This window comes from Plecotus auritus (genome assembly GCF_963455305.1).
Source record: "Plecotus auritus genome assembly, chromosome: 9".
Taxonomy (NCBI): Eukaryota; Metazoa; Chordata; class Mammalia; order Chiroptera; family Vespertilionidae; genus Plecotus; species Plecotus auritus.
In genome coordinates, this window is record NC_137783.1 from 947037 (window position 1) to 974449 (window position 27413).

The window sequence follows — 27413 nt, forward strand, 5'->3', positions numbered from 1 at the left end:
CCCCACGGGGGATGGAGCCCACAACCCGGGCCTGTGCCCTGAGCGGGAACCGAACCCTGACCTCCTGGCTCCTAGGTCGACGCTCAGCCCCGGAGCCACACCGGCCGGGCTGAGTCTTTATCGTTCAAAGTGTTACAAGTGCCCCCCTCGCCCCGCTGACCCTTCCTTCCCACTCGTTCCCGACAGAGCCTTGTTCTTTCTGGAAAACAGGATCATGTCCACAAACGGTACGCGAGGTCCACGCGGACCTCACAGGAGAGAGACACATTCGAGGACCGCAGCCCCCCTTGCCCATCGAGCCCCGGCCCGTGTGGGGCACAGCCTTTCCCCGGGCCCGTGGGCGAGCCCTGGCCACATGTCCGCGTCCCCCATCGAGGCTCCGCCGTCCGCCGTCCGGGGCTGAGGGGGACCCTCCGAGCGGCCGGGCCCAGACCAGCCGTTCTGTCTCCGCAGGTGCGTGGCCATCATGGTCCACGGGCTCTCGTCCAGCACCGTCGCCAACTTCTACATGGCGGGCTGCAAGGTGAGAGCCGCCGGCCGGGGCGCGAGGGCCTGGGGGACCTGCCCGACGCCGGGGCACCCCAGGCCCCGTGCCAACGTGTCCCCCAGAGGCACCGACGTGAGCGTGCCAGCATTTTATTTTGCCAAGTGAACAGTTTGGAAAAAGCACTTATTTTGGAAAGGATGTTTTGACACCCGAAAGGCAGACAAGCTTTGATCTTGGGGGTGGGGCGTGGGCGGCAGCGCTGATTTTTGCCCCCAAACAGCAAACCGCCCGCCGGGACCTCCCGGTGGAAGTCACGGGGAATTCGTCGCCCTGGCCCAGTCAGGGTTGGGAAGGAAGGATGTAATCAGCTCTCGCAGAACACGGGGGCGGGGGGGGGGGCAGGAGGGGGCGCCCTGGCCGTGGTGTCTCGGTGGCTGTGCTGGGTTCGAGCCCTGGCCTCCCAAATCCAGCCTCCCTCCGAGAGGCCGCTCACACCAAAACAGACACGCCTGACCGTCGCACTCGGCCACACGGGGCCCGCACGTCACGGTGCGTCTGAGGTTGTTTTAACGCCTGTTTTTCAAAGACAACTCGCTGCCCCCCTTTCCCGGGTCGGTGACCGGAAAGCCCCTGGTGGGTGGCGTCTCTGCGTTCCCGGCAGCCGCAGCCCTGAGGACCTGCACGGGGGCCTCGGGACTCTCATCCTCCTCACTGCTGGCCCTAGAGCTCCCTCCGGGGTGGACCCCGCGGGGCCTCCGTGGCCAGGCCGAGATGCTGGGGGGTGGCGGGGGGGACCCGGGGGTAGCACCCGGCTCTGCGCTTACTGGGACCCCCGGCGAGAAGAGGACTCTTAGAGCCTCGGTTGCTCCATCGGTCAAATCGGGACAACAGTGAGCCGCCGGGAGTGCAGCGAGGGTTGGTTTAAGGGGACCCCGTGCCGGGCCCTGAGCCTGGCAGACAGAGGGTTGAGCCCGGGCATGATGCTCGTCCCGCCACTGCCCAGCAGGGGGCGCCAGAGCCCGCGATGCCTCACCCACCAGCTTCTCCCTCTCCTCAGTACAAGGAGGAGCCGCTCAGCGCCGCCTGCGAGAAATGGATGGAAATGAACTTGGTCGCCGAGGTGGGGAGGCAGATCCACCTGCAGAAAATCCCCAAGGAGCTGCTGCTCAAGGTGCTGCGGTCCCCCAGGTCAGCACAGGCTGCAGGGCACGTGTGGGCACATGTGTGTGTGCGTGCACATGTGTGCATATATGTGTGTGCGCGCGCATGCGCGCGTGTGCATACGTGTGTGCGCGCATGCGTGCCTCTGTGTGCACATGTGCGTATGTGTGTGCATGCACATGTGTGTATGTGTGTGCGTGTGCATGCGTGCGGGCGCCTGGGGGAGCAGGGCTGCTGGGGGAGGGAGCTGGGGGAGGGGCCCCTACCCCCCTGCTGGGCACACTGTGTGCCGCACGTCCTCCATTTCAAACTCCTCGCCCCCTGCACATCCCGTGGGGACTGGGACATGGGGTGCTCCGCGGGGCACAGGGGGCTTCTCCTCACAGTATTCATCAGGGTAAGGACCCTCAAGTGTCCATCTGGGAATTAATTAATTGCCTAAGTAATTTTTTAAAAAAAATATTTTTACTGATTTCAGAGAGGAAGGGAGAGAGAGAAACATCAGTGATGAGAGAGAATCAATCATGGATCGGCTGCCTCCTGCACGCCGCCCCCTACTGGGGATCCAGCCGGCAACCTGGGCACGTGCCCTGACCGGGAATCGAACCCGGGACCCTCCCCTCACAGGCTGACACTCTAGCCACCGAGCCACACCGGCCAGGGCGCCTCTGTCATTTTTTAAAATTTTGCCAACAGCCCAGCCAGCGTGGCTCAGTGTCGACCTATGAACAGGAGGTCACAGTTTGATTCCCGGTCAGGGCACACTGATGTTTCTCTCTCTCTCTCTCTCTCCCTTCCTCTCTGAAATCAATAAAAATATGTTTTTAAAAAATAAGAAATAGAGATGAGCCTCGAGACGGTCCACACCACAGCCTGGCATCGGGTTCTGCCCTGCCCCCCTCCCCGCCCTCCATTGGGGGGGCAGAGCGGTGAACCGGTGAGGAGATAAACAGGGCGACCTCGCCGTCTCGGGGCGCGCCCCGCCCTCGGAAAGACTGAGCTGCCGGCCCGGCAGCATTTAAGCGAGAAAAGGGGGGACGTCTGGCCGCAGCCAGGACGCCAGGGACGGCGGGGGCCTAGAAAACACGCACGGGGCGGGAACCGGAATCGGGAACATTGCGTGCCCGTGTCTAGACTCACAGGTTCGGGGAGACATGACCCGTGTGGAAAGCAGGGCCGTCCCCCTGGGGCTGTCTGCACGGCCCGCCCGCCCGCACGGGGCTCCCGGGTGCCAGCAGGCAAGAGCCACGTGGGCTGGGCAGCCAGCAGCCCTCCGCCTGGGGTGGCCGGGCCAGCAGCGCCCTGACTCACATCTTCCGGAGTAAGCTCGCCTCGCCCCACTGATGTCCAGGGCACCTGCTTTATTTATTATTTTTAAAGTATATTTTTATTGATGTCAGAGAGAAAGGGAGAGAGAGACATCAACGATGAGGGAGAATCATCCATCAGCTGCTGCGTCCCACACACACCCCACCGGGAGTCAGACCAGGGACCTCCTGGTTCACAGGCGGATGGTCAGCCACAGAGCCAGGCGGCCGGGCCTCAGCCTGGTCATCGCCTGCAGGCGCTCACCCCTAGGGGGGCATCCAGCTAAAGGCAGGGGGCTTTCTTCCAACACTGACCTTCCTCCTGCAAACAGAACCAGACCCCGATTCTGGGGGCTTCCTTCCAACACTGACCTTCCTCCTGCAAACAGAACCAGACCCTGATTCTGGGGGCTTTCTTCCAACACTGACCTTCCTCCTGCAAACAGAACCAGACCCCGATTCTGGGGGCTTTCTTCCAACACTGACCTTCCTCCTGCAAACAGAACCAGACCCCGATTCTGGGGGCTTCCTTCCAACACTGACCTTCCTCCTGCAAACAGAACCAGACCCTGATTCCGGGGGCTTCCTTCCAACACTGACCTTCCTCCTGCAAACAGAACCAGACCCCGATTCTGGGGGCTTCCTTCCAACACTGACCTTCCTCCTGCAAACAGAACCAGACCCTGATTCCGGGGGCTTCCTTCCAACACTGACCTTCCTCCTGCAAACAGAACCAGACCCAGATTCCGGGGGCTTTCTTCCAACACTGACCTTCCTCCTGCAAACAGAACCAGACCCTGATTCCGGGGGCTCTCACCGCCTTCCCCCCGCCCCCCCATGTTGCCCCTTCCGTAAGGTCTCAAAGAACCTTCTGGGCTTGAGGCTCTCACCCGTGAGCTCTGCCCAGAGTCACCTCGCTCGCCCGCCGAGGGTGGTGAGTCCTGGCTGGGGTCCTGGTGGGGGCGTGCTACCAGGTGGCTCTGTGACCTCTGGCCAGCTGCTCACCGTCACCGCCCAGACAGTGACAAAGGCGGTCCGGTCTGGCCGGGGCCACAGCCCAGAAATAGCGCGACGGGTGGGCGGTGATGCTCCCGTCCCGGCAGGGTCACGCCCTGGCTGGCCTTCCCCTCCGTGACCGCGGAAGTGGTGGGCGAAAGGGTTGTGATACCTTGCTTCTTTTTCTTTTTTAATGTATGTGTTGATTTTACTTTATTTTTTAAAATATATTTAAATTGGTTTCAGAGAGGAAGGGAGAGGAAGAGGGAGAGAGAGAAACATCCATGATGAGAGAGAACCATGGATCGGCTGCCTCCTGCACGCGCCCCACGGGGGATGGAGCCCACAACCCGGGCCTCCTGTGCCCTGACCGGGAATCGAACCCGGGACCCTGCAGTCCGCAGGCAGACGCTCTATCCACTGAGCCAAACCGGCTAGGGCGTGGTCGGCAAACTGCGGCTCGCGAGCCACATGCGGCTCTTTGGCCCTTTGAGTGTGGCTCTTCCACAAAATACCACGGCCTGGGCGAGTCTATTTGAAAGAAGTGGCGTTAGAAGACGTTTACGTTTAAAAAATGTGGCTCTCCAAAGAAATGTCCATCGTTGTCCTGTCGATATTTGGCTCTGTGGACGAATGAGTTTGCCGACCACTGGGCTGGGGTAATTTATGTATTGATTTTAGAAAGAGGGAAGAAGAGAGAGAGAGAGAGAAAGAGAGAGAGAGAAAGAGGGAGAGGGAGAGGGACAGCCATTTGTTGCCTCCTGCACGCCCCCCACGGGGGATGGAGCCCACATCCCGGGCCTGTGCCCTGACCGCGAGTCGGACAGAGACGCCAGCCACTGCGCACGCCGGCCGGCCCCAGCCGCTCTTCATTCCTCGTTTCTCGAGGAGGCCCCAGGCCGCTACAGGCCGCAGCGGGTCCCGGAGGGAGCCAGGACCCCGCCCCGCCCTGTGACTTAGCGCTGCTGTCCCCTGAGCACGTGGCCACCTGCCAGGGCTCTGGGCTCAGCGGTCCGCTCCGGAACGGTCCCCCACACCGCCCCTCCCCCAGGCTGCCCGCAGGCGCAGGCCTGGACTCCCGTTCCCGGACTCGCGTTCCCTTCCCGCGCCTCCCGGGGGGGTGTCCGCTCTCCCTGAAAGGCCCTCCCGTCTTTGTGTGTCCAGCCTGTTTGTTTTCAGTGAGTTCCACCTGCTGAAGACGCTGCTCCTGTGGGTCTACCTGCAGGTGAACCCGAGGCTCCTGACCTTCCCCACCCACGAGGCCGTGATGACCTTTTTCAGCAGGTGACAGGGCGCGCGTGCGCGGCGGCGACGGCGCGTACAGGCGCCTTCTGTTTGCTCATAGTATTGGGGGGGCGAGGAGGGGGCCGGTGATAGCATTTTCCATAGCGTGACCTTCAGTGTGCGGGGCCGGGACGGCGGGAGGCCTTCGCCCCAGCGATTCCCTGAGAAAGAGAATGGCACGGAGGTGTCGGGATATCGACGTGATCTCGGGCTTCTGAGAACACGCTCCGTGTCCAGTCAAGGAAAAGGCACTCCTCCCAGTGGGAGAGGTACCGTCCCACGCCGACCCCAACCTCACACGGAACACGCGCCTCCATCAGACCTCACTCACGTGAAGAAGGACAAGCCGGTGAATAAAAGGCTAATATGCAAATCGACCGGACGGCAGAACGACCGGTCGCTATGATGCTCCCTGACCACCAGGGGGCAGACGCTCAACGCAGGAGCCGCCCCCCCTCCCCCCCCCCCCCCCGGTGGTCAGCGCGCTCAGCAAAAAGCCGGGCTCACGGCTGGTGAGCACAGTGGGGTGGTGGGACCCTCTCCCGCCTCCACGGCAGCCGCTAAGGAGCAGCGAGCAGGCGGGCGGATATCCTGGACTGCGAGAGGGCGCAGGCCGGGCTGAGGGACCCCCCCCCCCCCGCCCTGCAAGTGCACGAATCTGTGCACCAGGCCTCCCGTTACAACAAGCACCATTTGGTGACGCTTCCTAAATGCAGGGATTCTGCCGAGCATCTACGTGCAATCTTGTTTAACCTGCACGCTCCCCGGGGGCTGGTTTTGTCATTCCCATTCTCCAGATGAGGAAACTGAGGGAGGGACGGGCCCCCTCTTACCAGCGTGGTTAGACGTGCACAGTAAGGGATGGAGTCTGCCTGGCACCCAGAGCCGCCAAGTCCCAAGATGCTTTGCTCCCGATCCTAGAGGCCGGGACTCCACCCTGAGCGGGTCTGGCTGGCTCGGGCGGCGCCGGGCACAGGGTCCAGAAGGTCCGAAGGCTGCCTCCAGGCAGCGAGTTAGGGAATTACTGCTCCTGTCGCCCGGCGGTGCGTCCCCGCCCCCGTGCCTGTGAGAGGCGAGCGCTGGGGCAGCGGGGGACCAGCGACCAGGGACCAGGGTGCGGTGAGCGTGACCTCGGTAGTTAATGGGCTCCTAGGCGTCTCCGTGGCCGCTGTTGGCACGGAGCGAAGGTGCCGCGTCCCGAGCTGCTCGGAGCCACGCAGGCCCCGGCACGTGGGAGCTTTTCCCGGGACACGTGGCGCTGTGGCGCCAAGAGCCGCCGCGTTCCGTGGGGCCAAAACGATGCTCAGGCTCTGGATCATGTGTTCTGTTTGTCTGTTTGCTTTTTAATCCTCCCCGCGGGCATTTCCCGCCGATCTTTTCTGGGGAGAGAGCGGGAGAGGGAGGGAGGGACAGAGAGGAACATACATGTGAGGAAACACGTCGATGGGCTGCCTCCTGCACCTGCCCGACCAGGGCCCCGGGCGGGGAGGAGCCTGCAGCCGCGGCCCATGGCCTTGACCGGAACCGAACCCGGGGCCCGTCAGTCCGAAGGCCGACGCTCCGTCCACGGAGCCACCCGGCCAGGCTCACCGTGTGCTCTGCACCCGACGTCGTCTTCGCCCCACACGTCTAATGGCCTAGAGGCCCTGTTCCGTGAGTCACGCTCACCAGGAGGTGTCGCTGCGGGCTCCGGGTTAGCCTCGGACGGAACCGTCTCAGAACCAGGACGGGGTGAGTCCCCGCAGCCGGCTCACGGCGCTGCGGCCTTGGTGCGAGACAAGTGGCAGAGAGCCACGGTCGGTGGCCCTTGGTGAACGTGGGGTGTCCTCCGTGAACGTGGGGTGTCCTCTGTGAATGTGGGGTGTCCTCCAGGAGTGTGGGTGTCCTCCGTGAATGAGGGGTGTCCTCCGTGAACGTGGGGTGTCCTCCAGGAACGTGGGTGTCCTCCATGAATGTGGGGTGTTCCCTGTGAATGTGGGGTGTCCTCTGTGAATGTGGGGTGTCCTCCAGGAACGTGGGTGTCCTCTGTGAATGTGGGGTGTCCTCCAGGAACGTGGGTGTCCTCTGTGAATGTGGGGTGTCCTCCGTGAATATGGGGTGTCCTCTGTGAATATGGGGTGTCCTCTGTGGAATGTGGGGTGTCCTCTGTGGAACATGGGGTGTCCTCCGTGAATATGGGGTGTCCTCTGTGGAACGTGGGGTGTCCTTCGTGAATGTGGGGTGTCCTCCGTGAATATGGGGTGTCCTCTGTGAATATGGGGTGTCCTCTGTGGAATGTGGGGTGTCCTCTGTGGAACATGGGGTGTCCTGCGTGAATACGGGGTGTCCTCCGTGAATATGGGGTGTCCTCTGTGGAACGTGGGGTGTCCTCCGTGAATATGGGGTGTCCTCTGTGGAACGTGGGGTGTCCTACGTGAATGTGGGGTGTCCTCGGCGTCCTGGGCTGGGGTCCCCATTGGTACCTGCGAGGAAACCTTCTTTGTCGCTCTTTCTCAATCTGTCACTCATTTGACCACACTTCCTGCCCCCGTGCTGAGCGCCGGGCCCGACGGGAGGAGGGCAGTGTCTGCCCGGCCAGGTGGCCAGGTCCTCCCCCAGCCTGTCCTCCCTGCTGCCCGGACGTCGGCGTGGGAAGGAAACACCCCCCCGGCTCCCTCCCACAGCCTGTGTTCCGGGCAACGGTTATTTTAGAAACACAGAAAGGCTGTCCTGAATTACACGGAACGTTTCCTGTAGGAAAAACACGCCAACAAACGTGTGCCGAGCGGCCACCGTCGCCCCCGGAGAAGCCATCTCTCCGCTCGCCGGCCGCCGGGGTCCGGGAGGCTGCAGACCCACCCGCACTCGTTGGCGCTCTAGAGCGACGTGTTCACGTGTTCTCACTGATCTTTAGAGAGAGAGGCAGGGAGCGGGAGAGAGAGAAACATCGTGATGAGCGAGAACCACGGATCGGCTGCCTCCTGCACGCCCCCCACTGGGGATCGAGCCCGCAACCCGGGCCTGGGCCCTGACCGGGAATCGAGCCGTGACCTCCCGGTTCCTAGGTCGACGCTCAACCGCGGAGCCACACGGGCCGGGTGTAAAAGGACATCTTTAATCAGAACCGTGCAGCGCGCACAGAACCTGCCACGGCCCCGGCGCCAGGACAACGAACTTGACCAGCCACGCAGACGCCTCGCCTCGGCCGCCGCCCCCAGCCACACTTGCTCTCGCTGTGAGACCTGGGCCGACGGCACGTCGTGCACGACCCGCAGTTCTTGTCCTGGTGGGTTTGATGCTCCCTCTCGGCTCCAGCGTGGACTCACAGCTGGAAGCAGCCAGGGAAGCCAGCTTCCGCCCAGTCCCCACGCCCAGCTTCCCCGACCCCTGCAGCCGCGTCTCCCCGGCCTGTGCCCGTCGGACCTGCAGCCTGGAGAGCTGGCCGAGGCCTCCTCCAGGGAGCCTTCCCGGGTTGCCGCTGCACCGACTGGCTTCCTCCTCGGAGCTTCTCTCAGCAGCGGGAGCGTGGGCTGGCTGTGCGGGTGTGCACCGGCTGGCGAACCCAACACCGCTGCCCCACGGACCGCCCGAGGGGGCCCCCCCTGGCGCAGAGCCCCCCGACATCTCGCGGGGAGCGCTCGAGGATGGGGCAGAGGCCGCGTGTCTCCTGTGGTTCATGAATGGCATTTGCAGATGTGGCCGCAGCGTCATGACACGGAGCATCCTGGCGTAACCACGCTGCTGATGTCCTTACCAGAACATTCCTTTAAAAATACCCCATGAGTCACGGCCATGAGGCCCAGCAAAGTGTTCTCTCTCCCGGTGGCTCCGCCAGCCCCGGGCAGGACCGCTCATGCCTGACCCTGTGACCTCGGGGCCCCCGCCCAGCACTGCCCGCCCCTCGCCAGCGCGTTCCCGGAACTGAATGTCCCTTCAAGGTCCCTGAACATCGGTTCCTGTTCCCTCTGAACTTTGCACTCTCCTCGTGGAGCTTCTCAGCGGCCCGCGTTGCCTGGCAGCCCAGGACGCGTCGGCGGGGGGCGGGGGGCGGGGGGCGGGTGGGGGTGAAGGTCGGGATGCGGCTACGACAGGATTCCCGATTCCCGGGCCGCTGCGCCTCGGGCAGCAGGCAGGGCCCTCGGCATCTTCGTCGTCGGGACGACCTCGGATTGCATCTCAACAGACTTAGCCCAACAGATAACCATGGCAACAGGACCCTGAGTGTGGGAAAAACCAGCACGGCATAGCCTGGTCCGTGTGTGGACGTGTGTGCCTGTGTGTGCACGTCGGTGTGAGCACCAGGGCCGGAACCACGGGCGCTCCCGGGAGATACACTGCGGCGCGTGGAGGGCTGGGCTGGAGGGACAGAGGCCGGCGTGTGGGAGCGACAGCTCCGTCTCGTGGGCAACGGCTGGGCCAGGCACGTGAGAGGCGCTGGGCGTGGAGCAGACAGACAGACCCGTGTCCCCCCCTCCGCGGGGTTTACAGTCCAGGCCCAGAGACCAGCGGTACCTTCAATGGGGAAGGCGTGCGAGGAGGGCGGCCGGAGGGCCCCCCGCTTCCCCCCCTCCCCCCCATCCATCTGATTGACTCGCTGGGAGGCTTGGGGCGGAACCTGTCTGCGGTTCCCGGAACGTTTGTCCCAGAAAAGTCGGTGCTGACCCCAAAGAGGTCTTTGCACAAACAGCGCCAGGGAAAGCCGTGCCCGCCGCCTCCCCTTCATGTGACACGGGGTGGCCATGGATGGAGCAGCGTCTCCCCACCAGGCGGCCGAAAGGGGCTGGTCGGCGGGAGCCTGGCTGGGAGGCCTCGGGAGGCCTGGGCAGATCCCGGCAGTGACGGCCGGCCCTCGAGCAGGGTGCACTGACCGCCGGGGTGGGTGGAGGCTCTGAGATTTCAGGGAATTGGGAGTGGAGGCCACCATTTTCTTTTTCTTTAATATATTGTTACTGATGTCACAGAGGAAAGGAGAGGGAAAGAGAGAAACATCCACGATGAGAAGGAGTCATGGATCGGCTGCCTCCTGCACGCCCCCCACTGGGGATGGAGCCCGCAACCCGGGCCTGCGCCCTGACCGGGAATCGAACCCTGACCTTACGGTTCACAGGTGGACGCTCAGCCACGGAGCCACGCCGGCCGGGCCATTTTCTCCCTTTGAGATGGACCCGGCTCGGCCATGTAGAGGGGGTTGGAGTACGTGAACCCCACTGGGAGCCAGGCCCGTCGCCAGCCCTTCACCTTCCTCCTCCAACTCCCCGGCCCCCCACGCCTCCCTCCCGGGGCCACTGGGAGAGGCCAGGGACTCCCAGACGCGATGGAAACAGTGGCCCCGCCAGGCTGGGGGCCCCTCCGGCGGAGGAGACGGCGGATGTGCGGACACGGGGCGGGGTGGCTCAGCCTGCCGGGACAGCACCTGATTCATGGAAAAATCACCGGGAAACGCCCAGGCCGGCACCTGCAGGCTTTGCCTGAGGGAGTGACTCTCTGTTTCCATCCGCGTCCCCATATGTGAGAAGCGGCCGTCTGTGAGGCGAGTTGTGTCACAACCAGGGGGTGGGTGTGCGTCTGTGAGGGTCTCCCCGAGGGCGATGGGTCTCCCCGGCCCAGCCTGTCCTCCAGCTGCAGACGAGCCGGGACTCCACGGTGACTCTGCAGACACGAGTCACTCACCCGCCCGACCTGATCCTTTTTAAAATGTTATTATTTTTTTTTTAAATATATTGTATTGATTTTTTACAGAGAGGAAGGGAGAGGGATAGAGAGCTAGAAGCATCGATGAGAGAGAAACATCGATCCGCTGCCTCCTGCACACCTCCCACTGGGGATGTGCCCGCAACCAAGGTACATACCCTTGACCGGAATCGAACCCGGGACCCTTCAGTCCGCAGGCCGACGCTCTATCCACTGAGCCACACCGGTTTCGGCTAAAATGTTATTTATTATTATTATTTTGTTGTTGTTAACCCTTACCCAAGGACCTTTTTTCCATTGATTTTTAGAGAGCAGGGAAGAGAGGGAGGGAGCGGGGGGCGGGGGAGAGAGAAAGAGAGAGAGATTGGTTGTCTCCTGAAACCAGGTATGTGGCCTTGACCTGCCCTTGACCAGGAATCGAACCCGAGACCCTTCGTGTGAGCCACGCCGGCCAGGGCGGCCGCTGCTCCTTTTTGATTCTGTCTGAACGTGCGTGGGAATGGCCTCCACCGGGCACCCGGTCAAAGGGCACCGTGCGCGGAGGGGCAGCAGACGCCCCAAGTCCAAGTCCTGGCTGAGCCGCTGCTTCTGCCCCTAAAGTGGAGCCGATGAGACCCCCCTCGGTCTGTCCCGGGAGCCTGGGAGGCTCAAGCGGGAAAATGAGTCTCGAATCCTCTGTGAAGTGGCCTGTTCCCCTCGGTCCCTGAGCCAGTACTTGCTGGGCCCCTACTGTGCGCATGGCTCAGCGGGAGGCAGAGCGGGGAACGTAGCCATCTGTCTCGCTGGCTGTCGTGGCGGGCGGCCTTCACAAGGTTCTCGCCTACCTCCCCCTCCCCCGCCCACCCCGAGAGCCGGGCACCGCCCACCCCGGCTGGGGAAGCCGCTGGGCTACCGGGTGGCTCTTGGCTGCCTCGCCGGCTCCGGAGAGCAGCTCTGAGGCCGTTGTTCTCTGTCGCCAGCTCCCCTAAGAAGCCCTGCTTCCTGGACCAGGACATGGAGTGCGGCTTCACGGAGATCTTCCTCTGCCTGCGTCTGCACGGCATAGTCCGAGGTGAGCCCGCCGGGGCGGGGCCGCTCTAACCACTGAGCAACAGGGGGGAAGGCTGTGCTCTAACCACTGAGCAACACGGGGAGGCTGTGTTCTAACCACTGAGCCACACGGGGGAGGCCGCTCTAACCACTGAGCCACACGGGGAGGCCGCTCTAACCACTGAGCAACACGGGGAGGCTGTGCTCTAACCACTGAGCCACAGGGGGGAGGCTGTGTTCTAACCACTGAGCCACAGGGGTGGGGCCGCTCTAACCACTGAGCCACAGGGGTGGGTCCGTGCTCTAACCACTGAGCCACAGGGGGAAGGCTGTGCTCTAACCACTGAGCACACAGGGAGGCCGCTCTAACCACTGAGCCACAGGGGGGAGGCTGTGCTCTAACCACTGAGCCACACGGGGAGGCCGCTCTAACCACTGAGCCATAGGGGCGGGGCCGCTCTAACCACTGAGCCACAGGGGGGAAGGCTGTGCTCTAACCACTGAACCACACGGGGAGGCCGCTCTAACCACTGAGCCACAGGGGGGAAGGCTGTGCTCTAACCACTGAACCACACGGGGAGGCCGCTCTAACCACTGAGCCACAGGGGGGAAGGCTGTGTTCTAACCACTGAGCCACAGGGGTGGGGCCGCTCTAACCACTGAGCCACAGGGGTGGGTCCGTGCTCTAACCACTGAGCCACAGGGGGAAGGCTGTGCTCTAACCACTGAGCACACAGGGAGGCCGCTCTAACCACTGAGCCACACGGGGTACGGGCCACGTTCTAACCCCTGAGCCACCGGCCGAGCGTCGTGGGAGGCTGTTGGGGACCTGCCCCTCCCGACGGTTCCAAAGGTGTCCGCTCAGACCCCTCCTGGTCACTCCTGAGCCGTGTGAGGGTTTGGGAGAGTCGCTGCCTGGGCTCAGTTTACCCGTCTGTACGATGGTCATAAGCGGAGCTTCCAGGAAACTTGGAGACGGATGGAGGGGGCCGCTGGACGTGGAGCACAGGCTGCCAAGGCCCCCGAGGGCCATCCCCGAGCCCTGCCTCCTGGCCGCGGCCCCTTTGGGTGCCCGTTTCAGAGTTTGGGAGAAAACTCTGGGGCTGCGTGTGGTCCAGGCTGGAGCTCCCCCCCCTCAGGCTCTGGGCCTGGGGAGGCAGCTGGGACTTGGACAGAGGAGGGAGGAGACACCGGGAGTGTGTTTGGGCAGCCCAGCAGGCCACCCCGTGAGACCTTTGTGTCTGAAAGGGCATTTGAGGACTTCTTTTTTTTCTTTTCTTAAAAGTTTTTATTGATTTTTAGAGAGAGAGGAAGGGAGAGAGAGAGATAGAAGCATCAACGAGAGAGAAACATCATCCATCGACGGCCTGCCCTCCTGGGCATCGAGCCTGCAACCAGGGCCCGTGCCCCGACCAGGAATCGAACGGGTGACCTCTTGGTTCCTGGGTCGACGCTCAGCCGCTAAGCCACGCCGGCCGGGCTGCTGGGGACGTTTTCAAACCACGTCCGGGTGTCCAGATAACACGCACGCTCTCCCGGGCGGGGATGGAGCCCGGGCAGTTTGGCCCAAGTGGATCTCAGCGCCCTCCCCCCGCCCCCGCCGCCTCGCTCGGGCGGGATGGGGGGCCGCTCTGGGGAGGTGCTCTGTGAGGTCCCAGGGGTCCCGCTCACCCTGTGATTCCGGGCCTGGGGAGGGCCTCGGCTCTGACTTCCTCCTGTTTCTCTGTAGATGAGACGGCGGCGAGTCTCTGATGAGCAAACGCACTCACACGCTCCCTCTGTGTCCCCTCCAGGCCAGGACCTGAATGTGCTGAGGCACCTGAACTTCTTCCCCGAGTCCTGGCTGATCCGGGTCACCGCCAACCATTACCACGCGGTGAGTTGCCGGCTCCGCCAGAGATCAATTATCCAATTACCGAAATCCATTGCCTTCCCAGCTGCTTTCTCTGGAGAAGCATTTTGCATTTGAAACCTCTGGGCCTTCGAGGGAGGTCCGGATGGCGGGGCCTCAGCCAGGGGGCGTGGCAGAGCCAGCGGAAGGGGTGCGGGGAGGCAGGAGGCCCTGCGGCCCAGGTGCTCAGAGCATCCAGGAGGGATACATGGGGCTGAGGCGCGCCAGCCACACCCACCAGATACCACATCTCATTTTTTTAAAGTATTTTTTTTTTTATTGATTTCAGAGAGGAAGGGAGGGGAAGAGAGATAGAAACATCAACGATGAGAATCATGGATTGGCTGCACGCCCCACACTGGGGATCAGGCCTGCAACCCGGGCATGTGCCCTGACCGGGAATCGAACCCAGGACCCTTCGGTCTGCAGGCCGACGCTCTACCCCAGCCTTGGGCAAACTACGGCCCGCGGGCCGGATCCGGCTGTTCTATCCGGTTCTCTTGCTCTCCCCTCCGCTCCTTTACTTTGAATTTATATCAGTTCACACAAACACTCCATCCATGCTTTTGTTCCGGCCCTCCGGTCCAGTTTAAGAACCCATTGTGGCCCTCGAGTCAAAAAGTTTGCCCACCCCTGCTCTACCCACTGCGTCAAACCAGCTAGAGCACCCATGTCACATGATTGAACATTTTATTATTGAAACTTTTCAAGATGCAGAGAAATTGAAAGAAAATACATATCAAATATATACCCTCAGATCCATCATCCACAGATAGGCATTGCTAACACCTTATTAAATTTTATTGCCTTTCACCCTTTTTAAAAAATATGTTTTTATTGATTTCAGAGAGGAAGGGAGAGGGAGAGAGAGAGAGAAAAACATCCATGATGAGAGAGAATCATGGATCGGCTGCCTCCTGCACGCCCCACACTGGGGATCGAGCCCCCAATCCCGGCATGTGCCCTTGACCGGGAATCGAACCGTGACCTCTTGGTTCATAAGCCGACGCTCAACCACTGAGCCACACCAGCCGGGCCTCACTGACACCATTTTAATGGCTGCAAGTTCTTCCACAAAAAGGCAACCCTGTAGCCCAGGGGTCCTCAAACTTTTTAAACAGGGGGCCAGTCCACTGTCCCTCTGACCGTTGGAGGGCCAGACTATAGTTTTAAAAAAAAACTATGAACAAATTCCTATGCTCACTGCGGGCCCGGGACGCGTCGGCTGCTCAGCAGGACAGGCAGCGGCACCCGGCGGGCCGGATCCATGTCCTCGGCGGGCCGCCTGTGGCCCGCGGGCCGTCGTTTGAGGACCCCTGCTGTAGCCCATGCCGCGTTGCCATCCCTTCGCCGTAGAAAACGTACGGTGTTTCTCACGATCCGTGGCTGCTGTCGAGGACTGTGTGGTCCACATATTTGCACATACGGTCTCCCTTCCTGTCCCTGGAGTCATTCTCTCATAGGAGATTCTCGGAGTGGAAAAGGCTGCATTTTTGTTCTTAATCCAAGTGAACAAATGTGGCACCCAACGACTCTCCTCCCCACAGTGATAAAGGCGTGGGCCCCCCTTGGCGCTCGTCCGGCACGTGGGCGAGCCTTTCTCGGGTCCCTTCTGTCCATTGAGGAGCGAACAGGGCATCCCGCTCTCTCGCTTCCTGCCCTGCTGGTGAGGGAGTAGCTTTCCACGTGGCATTTCCCGCTTTGTGCACTGTGGGTGCCGCCGGCGGGGGCTTCTGATGGGTTCCCAGCCTCGCGTGTTCGGGATGAAATGGGGCAGTGTTTGCGTTCTGACGCTGCCCCGAGTTTCTCGTTCAAACGCAATTCAGCTCAACAAACAGCCATTGTGACGGGCACACCACAGCCCCCAGGCCCCGCCTACGGGAGAGGACCCCGGGGGGGGGGGGGGGGACGGAGCTTCTCGGAGGAGGCCTAGTTCAGGGCCGGACTCTGACCAGCAGGGGCGAAGGCGGGGGCGGGAGGGAGGGGGGAGGACGTGCCCACCGCCCTCTTCACGTCCTGCCGGCCCCGCCCACCTCCTTCCTTTCAACCCCTGCCGCCCACATCAGCCTCCTGAAACCCACTCCCCAGCCCAGCCCGCAGGGGGAGCTGGCCACGTGGGCCCCCCCTTTGCCCTTGACCCTGGCTGTGACCATCCTCTGCCTCGTGGTCAGGGCACTCGGGGTCACCCCTCGGGCCGTGTTCTCGCTCTTGTCTTCCTTTGCGTTCTCTGAAGGCAACGAGCCAGCAGGTTTTCGGTAAACGCTGTGGACCGGCCCGAGGGCTGAATGCAGGACCCGGGACAGATCTCTTCCCCCCCGCAGCGGGGCTGTGAGGACCAGGGAGCTCACGTGGAGCTGATGTCAGGGCCCGGCTGGCCTGGCTCCGGGGTTGAGCATGGACCTCTGAACCAGGAGGTCACGTTCCATTCCTGCTCAAGGGCACGTGCCCAGGTTGTGGGCTCGATCCCCAGGCGGCCGATCCGTGATTCTCTCTCGTTGATGGTTCTCTCTCTCTCCCTCTCTCTCTTCCTCTCTGAAATCAATAAAAAAAAAAAAAAAAAAAAAACAGCCGAAACCTGTTTGGCTCAGTGGATAGAGCGTTGGCCTGCGGACTGAAGGGTTCCAGGTTCGATTCCGGTCAAGGGCATGTACCTTGGTTGCGGGCACATCCCCAGTAGGAGGTGTGCAGGAGGCAGCTGATCGATGTTTCTCTCTCATCGGTGTTTCTGGCTCTCTATCCCTCTCCCTTCCTCTGTGTAAAAAAATCAATAAAATATATTTAAAAACAAAACAAAACAAAAAAACACACAAATGTATCTTTAAAAGGCGATCGGGCTGCCGGTAAACTGTGTGCTTCCTTTGCAGATGGAGAGCGGGGGCGACATGGCTTTCGCCAAAGATCTCACCAACCAGGCGGTGAGGTTCGGGCTGCTGTTCTACAAGGTACTGGCGCGGGGCCCGAGCAGGGAGACCGCCTCCTGGGCTCGGTCAGGGTCCCTGCAGGACCCCTCTGACCTCCGGTACGAAGCCCAGGGCAGCAGAGGAAGCTGGAGGGGCCTCTTCGCACGCTCACCGCCCCTCGGAAATGAACTTCCCGAGACGGGCCTCGGTCCCAGGGAGGGGGCGCTTCCGTTCTAAAACGGGGAAAGGCCTGGGCAGGCTGAGCTAGGGCTCCCACCCCCCCCCCCACACACACACACACACACACGGGGAGATCCTCTGCTCTGTGGGAGAAACCGCTCCACGCCTGTGTTTAAGGTTTCCAGGGTGAACCTATTTTTTCTTTTCTTTCTTTTTTTTTTAAATATATTTTATTGATTTTTTACAGAGAGGAAGGGAGAGGGATAGAGAGTCAGAAACATCGATGAGAGAGAAACATCGATCAGCTGCCTCCTGCACACCTCCCACTGGGGATGTGCCCGCAACCAAGGTACATGCCCTTGACCGGAATCGAACCCGGGACCCCTCAGTCCACAGGCTGACTCTCTATCCACTGAGCCAAACCGGTTTTGGCCTGTTTTTTCTTTTTTAACACATTTTTATTGACTTTCAGAGAAAGAGAGGAAGAGAGAGAGAGAAGCATCCATGATGAGAGAGAAACCTCACCCCTTGGCCGCCTCCTGCACGCCCCCTACTGGGGGACTGAGCCGGAAACGCGGGCATGGTGTCCTGACCGGGCTTGAACCCGGACCTCCTGGTTCATAGGTCAAGGCTCAACCACGGAGCCACGCCGGCCGGCCGGGCTGTCCCCTTTGCCCTCGAATGGGGCAGATGTCCCTCGTCACGTTGTCCTTTCTGTCCCGCCTCAGGAGTACACGACGTATTCGGAAATGATCGCTATCTACGGGTTCTTCTTCGCCATGAGGGGCGTCCGCAACAACAGCACCTCCTACAGCTTCTACATGCAGGTGAGGGCGGGCGACAGGGCGGGCCCCCGAGACAGCCCCGGGGCCCCGTCCTCCCCCAGCAGTAACAGCGGGGCCAGCGTTATTTAGCAGCTAACGGAGTGGCCATGAGCCTGGTGCTAATCCTACTCGGAGACGTGATGCTGCGTTTGATTTTTCGCAACCATCTAGGGCAGCCGTGGGCAAACGACGGCCCGCGGGCTGTTCTATCCGGCCCGCGGAGCCGAAAGAGCGGAGGGTTCTCTTGCTCTCCCCTCCGCTCCTTTACTTTGAATTTATATTAGTTCACACAAACACTCCATCCATGCTTTTGTTCCGGCCCTCCGGTCCAGTTTAAGAACCCATGGTGGCCCTCGAGTCAAAAAGTTTGCCCACCCCTGGGCTAGGGAGCTCACTATTGGGAGCTCATGTAACAGGTGCAGCTCTCCAGGCTGAGTGCCTTTGGGTCACATGGCAACACTGCGGGGGGGGGGGTGGGGGGGCGGGGGGTAGGGGCAGAGGGGGGTCTAGGCCAGGGGTGGGCAAACTTTTTGACTCGAGGGCCACCATGGGTTCTTAAACCGGACCGGAGGGCCGGAACAAAAGCATGGATGGAGTGTTTGTGTGAACTAATATAAATCCAAAGGAAAGGAGCGGAGGGGAGAGCAAGAGAACCGGATAGAACAGCCGGATCCAGCCCGCGGGCCGTAGTTTGCCCACGGCTGGTCTAGGCTCTGGCTCCACATGTGGGCTTGGTTCCTCTTCATTTCCTGCACGAAGGGCGGTGGTTTGAGGTGGCCACTTGTCCGTGGGGGCGACAGGAAGTGCCCACAGGGGATCGAGCCCACAACCTGGGCCTGTGCCCTGACGGGAATCAAACCCGTGACCTCCTGGTTCATGAGTTGACATCAGCCACCGAGCCACGCCGGCCGGCCGGCCACGACGTGGGTTTTTAGGTTCTGGCAAAGCGCCACGAGGACCTTCCAAGTCAAGGAGCTTGGTGAGTCCGGGTTGGCCGAACCCCCACTCCATTGGCCAGCGGTTTGCACGTGGTCGGGGCTCAGCCAGCAGCTGACCCGGCAGCGGGCGCCCAGGAAATGGGATTCCGGGGAACGCCGGCCTGCTCCCCACCCTTCGCAGGAGGGCGGTGGGCCAGGAGCCAGGGGGTCCCGGCGCCAGGCCCGCCGCGTCGGCTCCGCCTGAGGCGACGGCGACGGCTCTCCTTGCAGAGAATCAGGCCGGCAGACGTGGGGTTCCCCTCCGAGGTCTGCGAGCACGGCCTGGTCAGCCTGCGGCCCGAGCGCCTGGTCCAGTATGAGATCAGGGCGCAGGCCCTGGTGGACGGCCGGTGGCAGGAGTTCGGGACCAAGCCCGTCGTCCAGAAGTTCCGGTTCGTCAGGCCGTCCTGCAGGAGCCAAGTGAGTGGTCGTTTCTCCCCCCACCCCCCCACTTCTCTCTCTCTCTCTCTCTCTCTTTAATCAGTTCCATTAAGGTATAAATCACTAATGGTGCATATATATATATATATATCAATACAAATTATCAATACAAATATATGTATATTTGTATTGATTTCAGAGAGGAAGAGAGAGAGAAACATCCATGATGAGAGAGAATCACGGATCAGCTGCCTCCTGCACGCCCCACCCTGAGGATCGAGCCCGCAACCCGGGCCTGTGCCCTGACCGGGGATCGAACCCTGACCTCCTGGTTCCCAGGTGGACGCTCAGCCCCTGAGCCAGGCCGGCCGGGCCTAGACGTAAACATTTTAAGGGTATTTTAAAGGCCCTCGCTGGGAGCCTCACATGAGCAGCCAGAGCGGAGGGCGAAGGGCCGCCCCCTCGGGAGGGCGCGTGCCCGCGGCCAAGCCCCACGGCCTCTGCGTGGCTTCCTCTTGTAGGTCTTGCAAGTCCAAACGGCGGGCAGCCCGATCTACGTGAGCTTTTCCTTCATCTTCCCAGCGTCTTGACAACTCCCGGGAGGACCCACGGCTGTCTTCTCCGCCACTGCGCTGCACGGAGGGAAATAAAGGGACGTGCAGGGGCGTCGGCTGACGTTCCCGTGAGCAGTGGTCTCGGTAGAACGGGTGCCCGTTGTCTCTGTTGGCTCTCGGCTGAGCTACGGCGGCGTGCGACCGTGTAAACTGCAGGAATGTGTGGCTTCCAGGCCTGGGGTCTGGAAGTCCCAGGTCAGATGCTGGCAGACGCGGCGTGGTGTCTGGGGGAGGGGAGGGGGGCCTCCGCTCGTACACAGCCAGCTCCTCCCTGGTCCTCATATGGCCGACCAGGCGGGGTAGCTTGCCAAGGCCCCTTTATAAGGGTGCTAACCCCATCGGTGAGAGACCTGAGTCCATTTGCCATCATCCACCCCCGAAGGCCCCTGGAGCCCAGGCCGGCTTTGCATTCTTGGGGCTCTTGGATGGGATCCCCGGCAGAAACACCCCCTCCCGCTGAGGACGCCACCACCCCCTGGCTGTGGTCCCCGGCAGTGTGGGCTCAGCAGGAGCCAGAGGCAGGAAGACGGGGGAGCAGCTATAAGGTGCAGAGTGACTGACTTGCTGACCGTTCTACCACTTTATTTTTATTTTTTTATTTTAATTTTATTTTTTAATATATTTTATTGATTTTTTACAGAGAGGAAGGGAGAGGGATAGAGAGTTAGAAACATCGATGAGAGAGTAACATCGATCAGCTACCTCCTACTGGGGATGTGCCCACAACCAAGGTACATGCCCTTGACCGGAATCGAACCCGGGACCCTTCCGTCCGCAGGCCGACGCTCTATCCACTGAGCCCACAGGGCCTGACACTTTATTTTTAAATTTGTTACCAGTTAGGGCCTGCCACTTTATTTTTAAATTTGTTTTTCAATATTTAATTGATTTCAGAGAGGCAGGGAGAGGGAGAGAGAGAAACGTCAGTGATGAGAGAGGATCACTGACCGGCCGCCTCCTGCACACCCCACACTGGGGATGGAGCCCGTGATCTGGGCATGTGCCCTGACGGGGAATCGAACCCTGACCTCCTGGTTCCTAGGTCAGTGCTCAGCCCCTGAGCCACGTCGGCCAGGCCATTCTGCCACTTTTAAAGGAACCCCGGGGCCGGGAAAAGGTAAGGTGAGCGTCTTTCTTCCCACTTGGCCGACTGGTTTTCAGTTCCGGTGGAACCAAGTGCCGCGGTTCAGCGGCTCAGAGCGAGCGGCATGAGTTTATTATCACATCCTGGTTGTGGGCCAGGAGTCCAGGCAGCTAGCAAGGACCCTGCTCACGGTCTCCCCAGCCCACAGCTGGGCATCAGGGCTGTGTTCTCATCGGAGCGCAGGGCAGGGAGAGCCGCGTGCAGGCTGCGTGGCTGTGGCGGAGGGCCCGGCGGCTGACCGGTGTCGGGAGAGCCACCCCGGTCCTCGCGGCCCGGGGGTAAGGGCCTGAGGATGGGGCTGCGTCCCCTGCCACCAGTTCCACAGCGGGGTTCTCCTGCACCCCACACACCGGATGGTCTTCCTTACCCAGGACAAAAAGTCATCATCATCATCATCATCCTCCTCCAGGAACAAGCCTGTGGCTCTTTCTGCCCTCCTGTGGGTGAGCCACCGGCTAGACTCCAGAAGGTCCAGCCTTCGCCACTCGGGGGCGGGTTCCGCCTCAGGAACGGGAGCCAGCACTTCAGGGGCAGGAATTTGCCAGGGAACCAGCCCCCCTGCTCCGTGGTTGAGAGGAAACTTCTGCACATTCCAGGCGGGGCTGGGTCACCCCGATGTCCCCGGTGTTGACGTGACAAATCTCTGACCTTGGGAAGCATAAGAGAGGGGACAAACATTCTTGCGCTGACCGTACACACCCTTCTCAGAGGTGGGACGGCCTTAGACAGGAATTTGAAGCCTACAGCCGCGACCCCAAAGCAGTGACCGGAGTGCTAGTCGGCACGGCGTCTCACGTGCCACCCACACGTCTGCCAGGACTGCTGGGTGCAGGCCACCCCCCACCCCCGGGACAGGGAGAAGCAACCCTGGGGTAACGCCAGGGGAGAGAGCTCAGTTCTGTACCAGGTACCACTGTCACCCACTCCTTCTACCAGCACTGAGGTTACTACTACTATTATTATTATTATTATTATTATTATTATTATTATTATTAGGTTAATCCTCACCAGAGGATATTTTTTTCCATTGCTTTGCAGAGAGAGTGGAAGGGAGTGGGGGAGAAAGAGAAACAGGGACGTGAGAGAATCACCCCAACCGGTTGCCTCCCACAGGCACCCCGACCCGGTTCGGGGAGCAAACCTAAAACCCAGGTACATGCCCTTGACCTGGAATCGAACCAGACAGGGTGCAAACGGGAGACAACCCATCAATGTGTCTCTCACATGGATGTTTCTCTCCCTCCCTCCCTCCCTGTCCCCCTCCTCCTCCCCCTCCCTTCTCTCTAAAACAATCAATGGGAAAATATCCTCAGGAGAAGATTTAAAAAAAAAAAAAGCAGCAGCAGCAGCTTTGGCTGTGATCCAGGGGGAGACAAGGGGCTTGCACAGGAGTGACGGGTGGAGAGGGCGCCAATCAGACCGACCGGGAGAGACGGCAAGCCGGCCCGCTCTGTCTAAAGGGAAGGACCCCCCCTTGAGCGCCCCGCAGGAAAGGGCCATGCTGCCAGGTCCCCGCTACCACCTGGGGGCCAGCTGCGGCCTCCTGGGGACCAAGAGCGCCTCTGCGGCCACACTGTGTGCACCCTTCCAGAAGTGGCTGCACCGGTTGGTTTAAAAACAAACATTCCCGCCCTGGCTGGTGTGGCTCCGTGGATAGAGCGTCCGCCTGCGGACCGGAGGGTCCCAGGTTCGATTCTGGTCAAGGGCACATGCCTGGGTTGTGGGCTCGGTCCCCAGTAGGAGGCAGCCAATCAATGGTCCTCTCTCATCATTGATGTTTCTCTCTCTCTCTCTCCCTCTCCCTTCCTCTCCGAAATCAATAAAAATATATTAAAAAATAAAAATAAAAACAAACATTCCCGACCAGGCCAGTGTGGCTCAGTGATTGAACATGGACCCAAGAACCAGGCGGTCAGGGTTCGATGCCCGGGGTGCAGGCTGCATCCCCAGTGGGGGGCGTGCAGGAGGCGGCCGACCCCAGATTCTCTCTCCTCGTGGATGTTTGTCACTCTCTCCCGCTCCCTTCCTCTCGGAAATTAAAGAAAAGAAGAAAAAAGAGAAAAAAGATCTCAGGATGAGGCGCACAGACCAAGCCCCGCGCGAAGGAAGGGCGGCGGCCTGGGGAGCATCGGACTGCGCTCCGCGTCGCGCTCCGGGCAGCGGGGTGTCGCCGAGGCGCGGGCTCCTCCTCCCTCGTGGGAGCGGTGCCGCTGTGCACGGCCCACCTGCGTCCAGGCCTCCGTCACAGGCGCTTCGCTGGGTTCCAGGGCTGGCCACGCGAGGGACGCTGCAGTGACCACGGGGCGGGCCCGGCCTGATCCGCCGCCTGCGCCGACCTGATGGGTGCGACCCCCACCCTTCCCTTGGCCGCCGGGCCGGGCCCACCTCTGCCACCTGCGGGCCTCCCCTGTGCTCTCACCTGTGTTCTCACCTGCGCTCTCACCTGCGCTCTCACCTGCGCTCTCACCTACGCTCTCACCTGTGCTCTCACCTGTGCTCTCACCTGCGGGCCTCACCTGTGCTCTCACCTGCGCTCTCACCTGTGCTCTCACCTGTGCTCTCACCTGCGGGCCTCACCTGTGCTCTCACCTGCGCTCTCACCTGTGCTCTCACCTGTGCTCTCACCTACGCTCTCACCTGTGCTCTCACCTGCGCTCTCACCTGCGCTCTCACCTGCGCTCTCACCTGTGCTCTCACCTGTGGGCCTCACCTGTGCTCTCACCTGCGCCCTCACCTACGGGCCTCACCTGTGCTCTCACCTGCGCTCTCACCTGCGCTCTCACCTGCGGGCCTCACCTGCGCTCTCACCTGCGCTCTCACCTGCGCTCTCACCTGCGCTCTCACCTGCGCTCTCACCTGTGCTCTCACCTGCGCTCTCACCTGTGCTCTCACCTCGGACCTCACCTGTGCTCTCACCTGCGCTCTCACCTGTGCTCTCACCTGGGGGCCTCATCTGTGCTCTCACCTGCTCACCCCACCCACCCCAGGAAGCTGCGCCCCGCTGCCCACACATCGCCCCACCCCGGGTGAGCCCTGCGCCCTCTGCCCCCTGCCTGGCCTGGTCCGGACCCTCCCCAGCCCGCTCATCACTCAGGTCCCCCTGGGGTCCCCTCCGGGCGGCTCCCCGCCCCTCCCGCACTTTCTTCCTGTGGCTCACACCCGCTTCTCCACGCCCACGGCTCGCTGGGCGGAGACATGCAGCCACCAGCCCAGGGCGCGGGCGCAGGGAGCCGGGCAGAGATTGCCAGGGAGCTGGCCTCGGGCCCTGGAACGCTCTGGAAGAGGCCACCTGCCTTCCTGCCACGTGTCCTCCTCCTCCTCCTCGTCTCGGAGGGTGGGAGGCGGGAGGAAGCAGGAGGTGTCTCCCTGGGGTTCCTCCTGCCCCTCCCCCTTCCCCCATGCTTCAGGGACCACCGGAGAGCGCGCCCCAGCCCCCAGCCCCCCGCCTCCTCCTGGACTTGGCTGCGGGGTCCAGGGCGGAGGTGCTCTGGGCAGTTCCCTCCCGGTCGGTCGGTCCCCTGGTGGTTAGGAGGAGTTCACGGAGGGTCTTAGCACAGCGTGTGTGCCCGAGGACGCGTGCCCTGGGCCATCGGTAGCCCACCAGGGGCAGGGGGAGCGGCAGGGCCGGCTGCCCCCCCCCCCCCCCACACACACACACCCTGTCCTGGGGACGGAGTCCGTGTTGTTGTTAATTCTCCCCTGAGGTTATTCTTTTTTTTTTTAAATATATTTTATTGATTTTTTACAGAGAGGAAGGGAGAGGGATAGAGAGTTAGAAACATCGATGAGAGAGAAACATCGATCAGCTGCCTCCTGCACACCCCCCACTGGGGATGTGCCCACAACCAAGGTACATGCCCTTGACCGGAATCGAACCTGGGACCCTTCAGTCCACAGGCCGACGCTCTACCCACTGAGCCACACCGGTGAGGGCTGAGGTTATTCTTTTCCACTGATTTTTAGAGCGAATGGAAGGACAGGAGGGAGGGAGAGAGAAACATGGATGTGAGAGAGATGCATGGACTGGTTGCTTCCCATTCACGTTCCGACTGGGGCCAGAAATCAAACCTGCAACCCAGGTAGTGCCCTGACCGGGAATCAAACCTGAGACCCTTCGGGCCGAGGGTGAGACTCTAACCACTGGGCCACCGCAGCCTGGGCGAACGAGCCGCCTTTTGGCGCCCAGGGCCCACCACGCTCGAGGAGTCCCTCTGAGGCCAAGAGCAATGCTTGTCTGTGGTGGGGACCGGTTTTATCTCGCCCCCATCCACCTCTGAGGGACACGGGGAGCCACAGTGGAAAACGGGTTTACAAAAGAGGACCCACTGACTGCGCCTGTGCGTGTCATGACAACGTCCGAGTGCCGTCCGCGTTCCCGCCGGCTGGTGTGGCTCAGGGCGGAGCATCGGCCTGTGATGGTTCCACGCCCGGTCAGGGCACCTGCCTGGTTGCAGGCTCGGTCCCCAGTGGGGAGCATGCGGGAAGCAGCTGGTCAAGGATGTTTCCCTCTCATCGATGTTTCTCTCCCTCTCCCTCTCCCTCTCCCTTCTTCTCTCTCAAAAATAAAAATAAAAATAAATGCTGCCGCGTTCTCACTGGGGCCTCGGTTTCGGCCCACGACCCGCCGCCGGGGGACAGTCGGCGTTGGTGAGCTCGGCCGGTGGCCACACTGGAGCGCGGGGCACGGAGCAACGGGCTGTTTGTGGAAGACGAGCATCGTGTTCTTGGTTCTCCCGGTGTGAGGCTGAGCCGGTGGGCTACGCAAGCAGGGAAGTCCCAGCCCTCCCCGCATCGTGGGAAATGGCGCTTCCAGGGAAGCGTGCACACGCCGGCAGGTTCAGTGTCCGTGTGCTTCGTTCCGATGAGCAGGCCTGGTTTGGTTTGCCCGCTGGGGACCTGTGCTTGCGGGATCCTGCCGTTAACGTGTGTGTGAGTGTGAGTGTGTGTGTGTGTGTGAGTGTGTGTGTGTGTGTGTGTGTGTGTGTGAGTGTGTGTGTGTGTGTGTGTGTGTGTGAGTGTGTGTGTGTGAGTGTGTGTGTGAGTGTGTGTGTGTGTGAGAGTGTGTGTGTGTGTGTGTGAGTGTGTGTGTGTGTGTGAGTGTGTGTGTGTGTGTGTGTGAGTGTGTGAGTGTGAGTGTGTGTGTGTGTGTGAGTGTGTGTGTGTGTGTGTGTGAGTGTGTGAGTGTGAGTGTGTGTGTGTGTGTGAGTGTGTGTGTGTGTGAGTGTGTGTGTGTGTGTGAGTGTGTGTGTGTGTGTGATTGTGTGAGTGTGTGTGTGAGTGTGTGTGTGTGAGTGTGTGTGTGAGTGTGTGTGTGTGTGTGAGAGTGTGTGTGTGTGTGAGTGTGTGTGTGTGTGTGAGTGTGTGTGTGTGTGAGTGTGTGTGTGTGTGTGAGTGTGTGTGTGTGAGTGTGTGTGTGTGTGAGTGTGTGTGTGTGTGTGAGTGTGTGTGTGTGTGTGAGTGTGTGTGTGTGAGTGTGTGTGTGTGTGAGTGTGTGTGTGTGAGTGTGTGTGTGTGTGTGAGTGTGTGTGTGTGTGTGAGTGTGTGTGTGTGTGAGTGTGTGTGTGTGTGTGTGTGAGTGTGTGTGTGTGTGTGAGTGTGTGTGTGTGTGTGAGTGTGTGTGTGTGTGAGTGTGTGTGTGAGTGTGTGTGTGAGTGTGTGTGTGTGTGTGTGAGTGTGTGTGTGTGTGTGTGTGAGAGTGTGTGTGTGTGTGTGTGAGTGTGTGAGTGTGAGTGTGTGTGTGTGTGTGAGTGTGTGTGTGTGTGTGTGTGTGTGTGAGTGTGTGTGTGTGTGATTGTGTGAGTGTGTGTGTGAGTGTGTGTGTGTGAGTGTGTGTGTGAGTGTGTGTGTGTGTGTGAGAGTGTGTGTGTGTGTGAGTGTGTGTGTGTGTGTGAGTGTGTGTGTGTGTGAGTGTGTGTGTGTGTGTGAGTGTGTGTGTGTGAGTGTGTGTGTGTGTGTGAGTGTGTGTGTGTGTGTGAGTGTGTGTGTGTGTGAGTGTGTGTGTGAGTGTGTGTGTGAGTGTGTGTGTGTGTGTGAGTGTGTGTGTGTGTGTGAGTGTGTGTGTGTGTGAGTGTGTGTGTGAGTGTGTGTGTGAGTGTGTGTGTGTGTGTGTGTGTGAGTGTGTGTGTGTGTGAGTGTGTGTGTGAGTGTGTGTGTGTGTATGTGAGTGTGTGTGTGTGTGTGAGTGTGTGTGTGTATGTGTATGTGAGTGTGTGTGTGTGTGTGTGAGTGTGTGCGTGTGTGTGTGTGAGTGTGTGTGTGTGAGTGTGTGTGTGTGTGAGTGTGTGTGTATGTGAGTGTGTGTGTGTGTGTGTGAGTGTGTGTGTGTGTGTGTGAGTGTGTGCGTGTGTGTGTGTGAGTGTGTGTGTGAGTGTGTGTGTGTGTGTGAGTGTGTGTGTGTGAGTGTGTGTGTGTGTGAGTGTGTGTGTATGTGAGTGTGTGTGTGTGTGTGTGTGAGTGTGTGTGTGTGTGTGTGTGAGTGTGTGTGTATGTGAGTGTGTGTGTGTGAGTGTGTGTGTGTGTGTGAAGCTCAGTGCTCTGTGTCCGGGAGACGCGGGATGTGTGGGGGGGC

At 60.8% G+C, this 27413-nt stretch overlaps 1 protein-coding gene across 1 annotated transcript in view; it reads left to right on the forward strand.

The window, feature by feature from the left end:
- BTBD16 (BTB domain containing 16) overlaps nt 1-19677 on the forward strand; it is a gene marked incomplete at both ends in the record, with an annotated part of 31821 nt that extends 12144 nt beyond the window's left edge. Inside the window, 9 exons of the mRNA XM_080687845.1 lie at nt 454-523; nt 1545-1675; nt 5116-5235; nt 11865-11956; nt 13728-13810; nt 16690-16767; nt 17634-17732; nt 18938-19126; nt 19609-19677. Coding sequence (XP_080543971.1) covers nt 454-523; nt 1545-1675; nt 5116-5235; nt 11865-11956; nt 13728-13810; nt 16690-16767; nt 17634-17732; nt 18938-19126; nt 19609-19677 — 931 coding nt within the window. The remainder of the gene's footprint in view (nt 1-453; nt 524-1544; nt 1676-5115; nt 5236-11864; nt 11957-13727; nt 13811-16689; nt 16768-17633; nt 17733-18937; nt 19127-19608) is intronic.
- Between the last annotated feature and the right edge of the window lie 7736 nt (nt 19678-27413).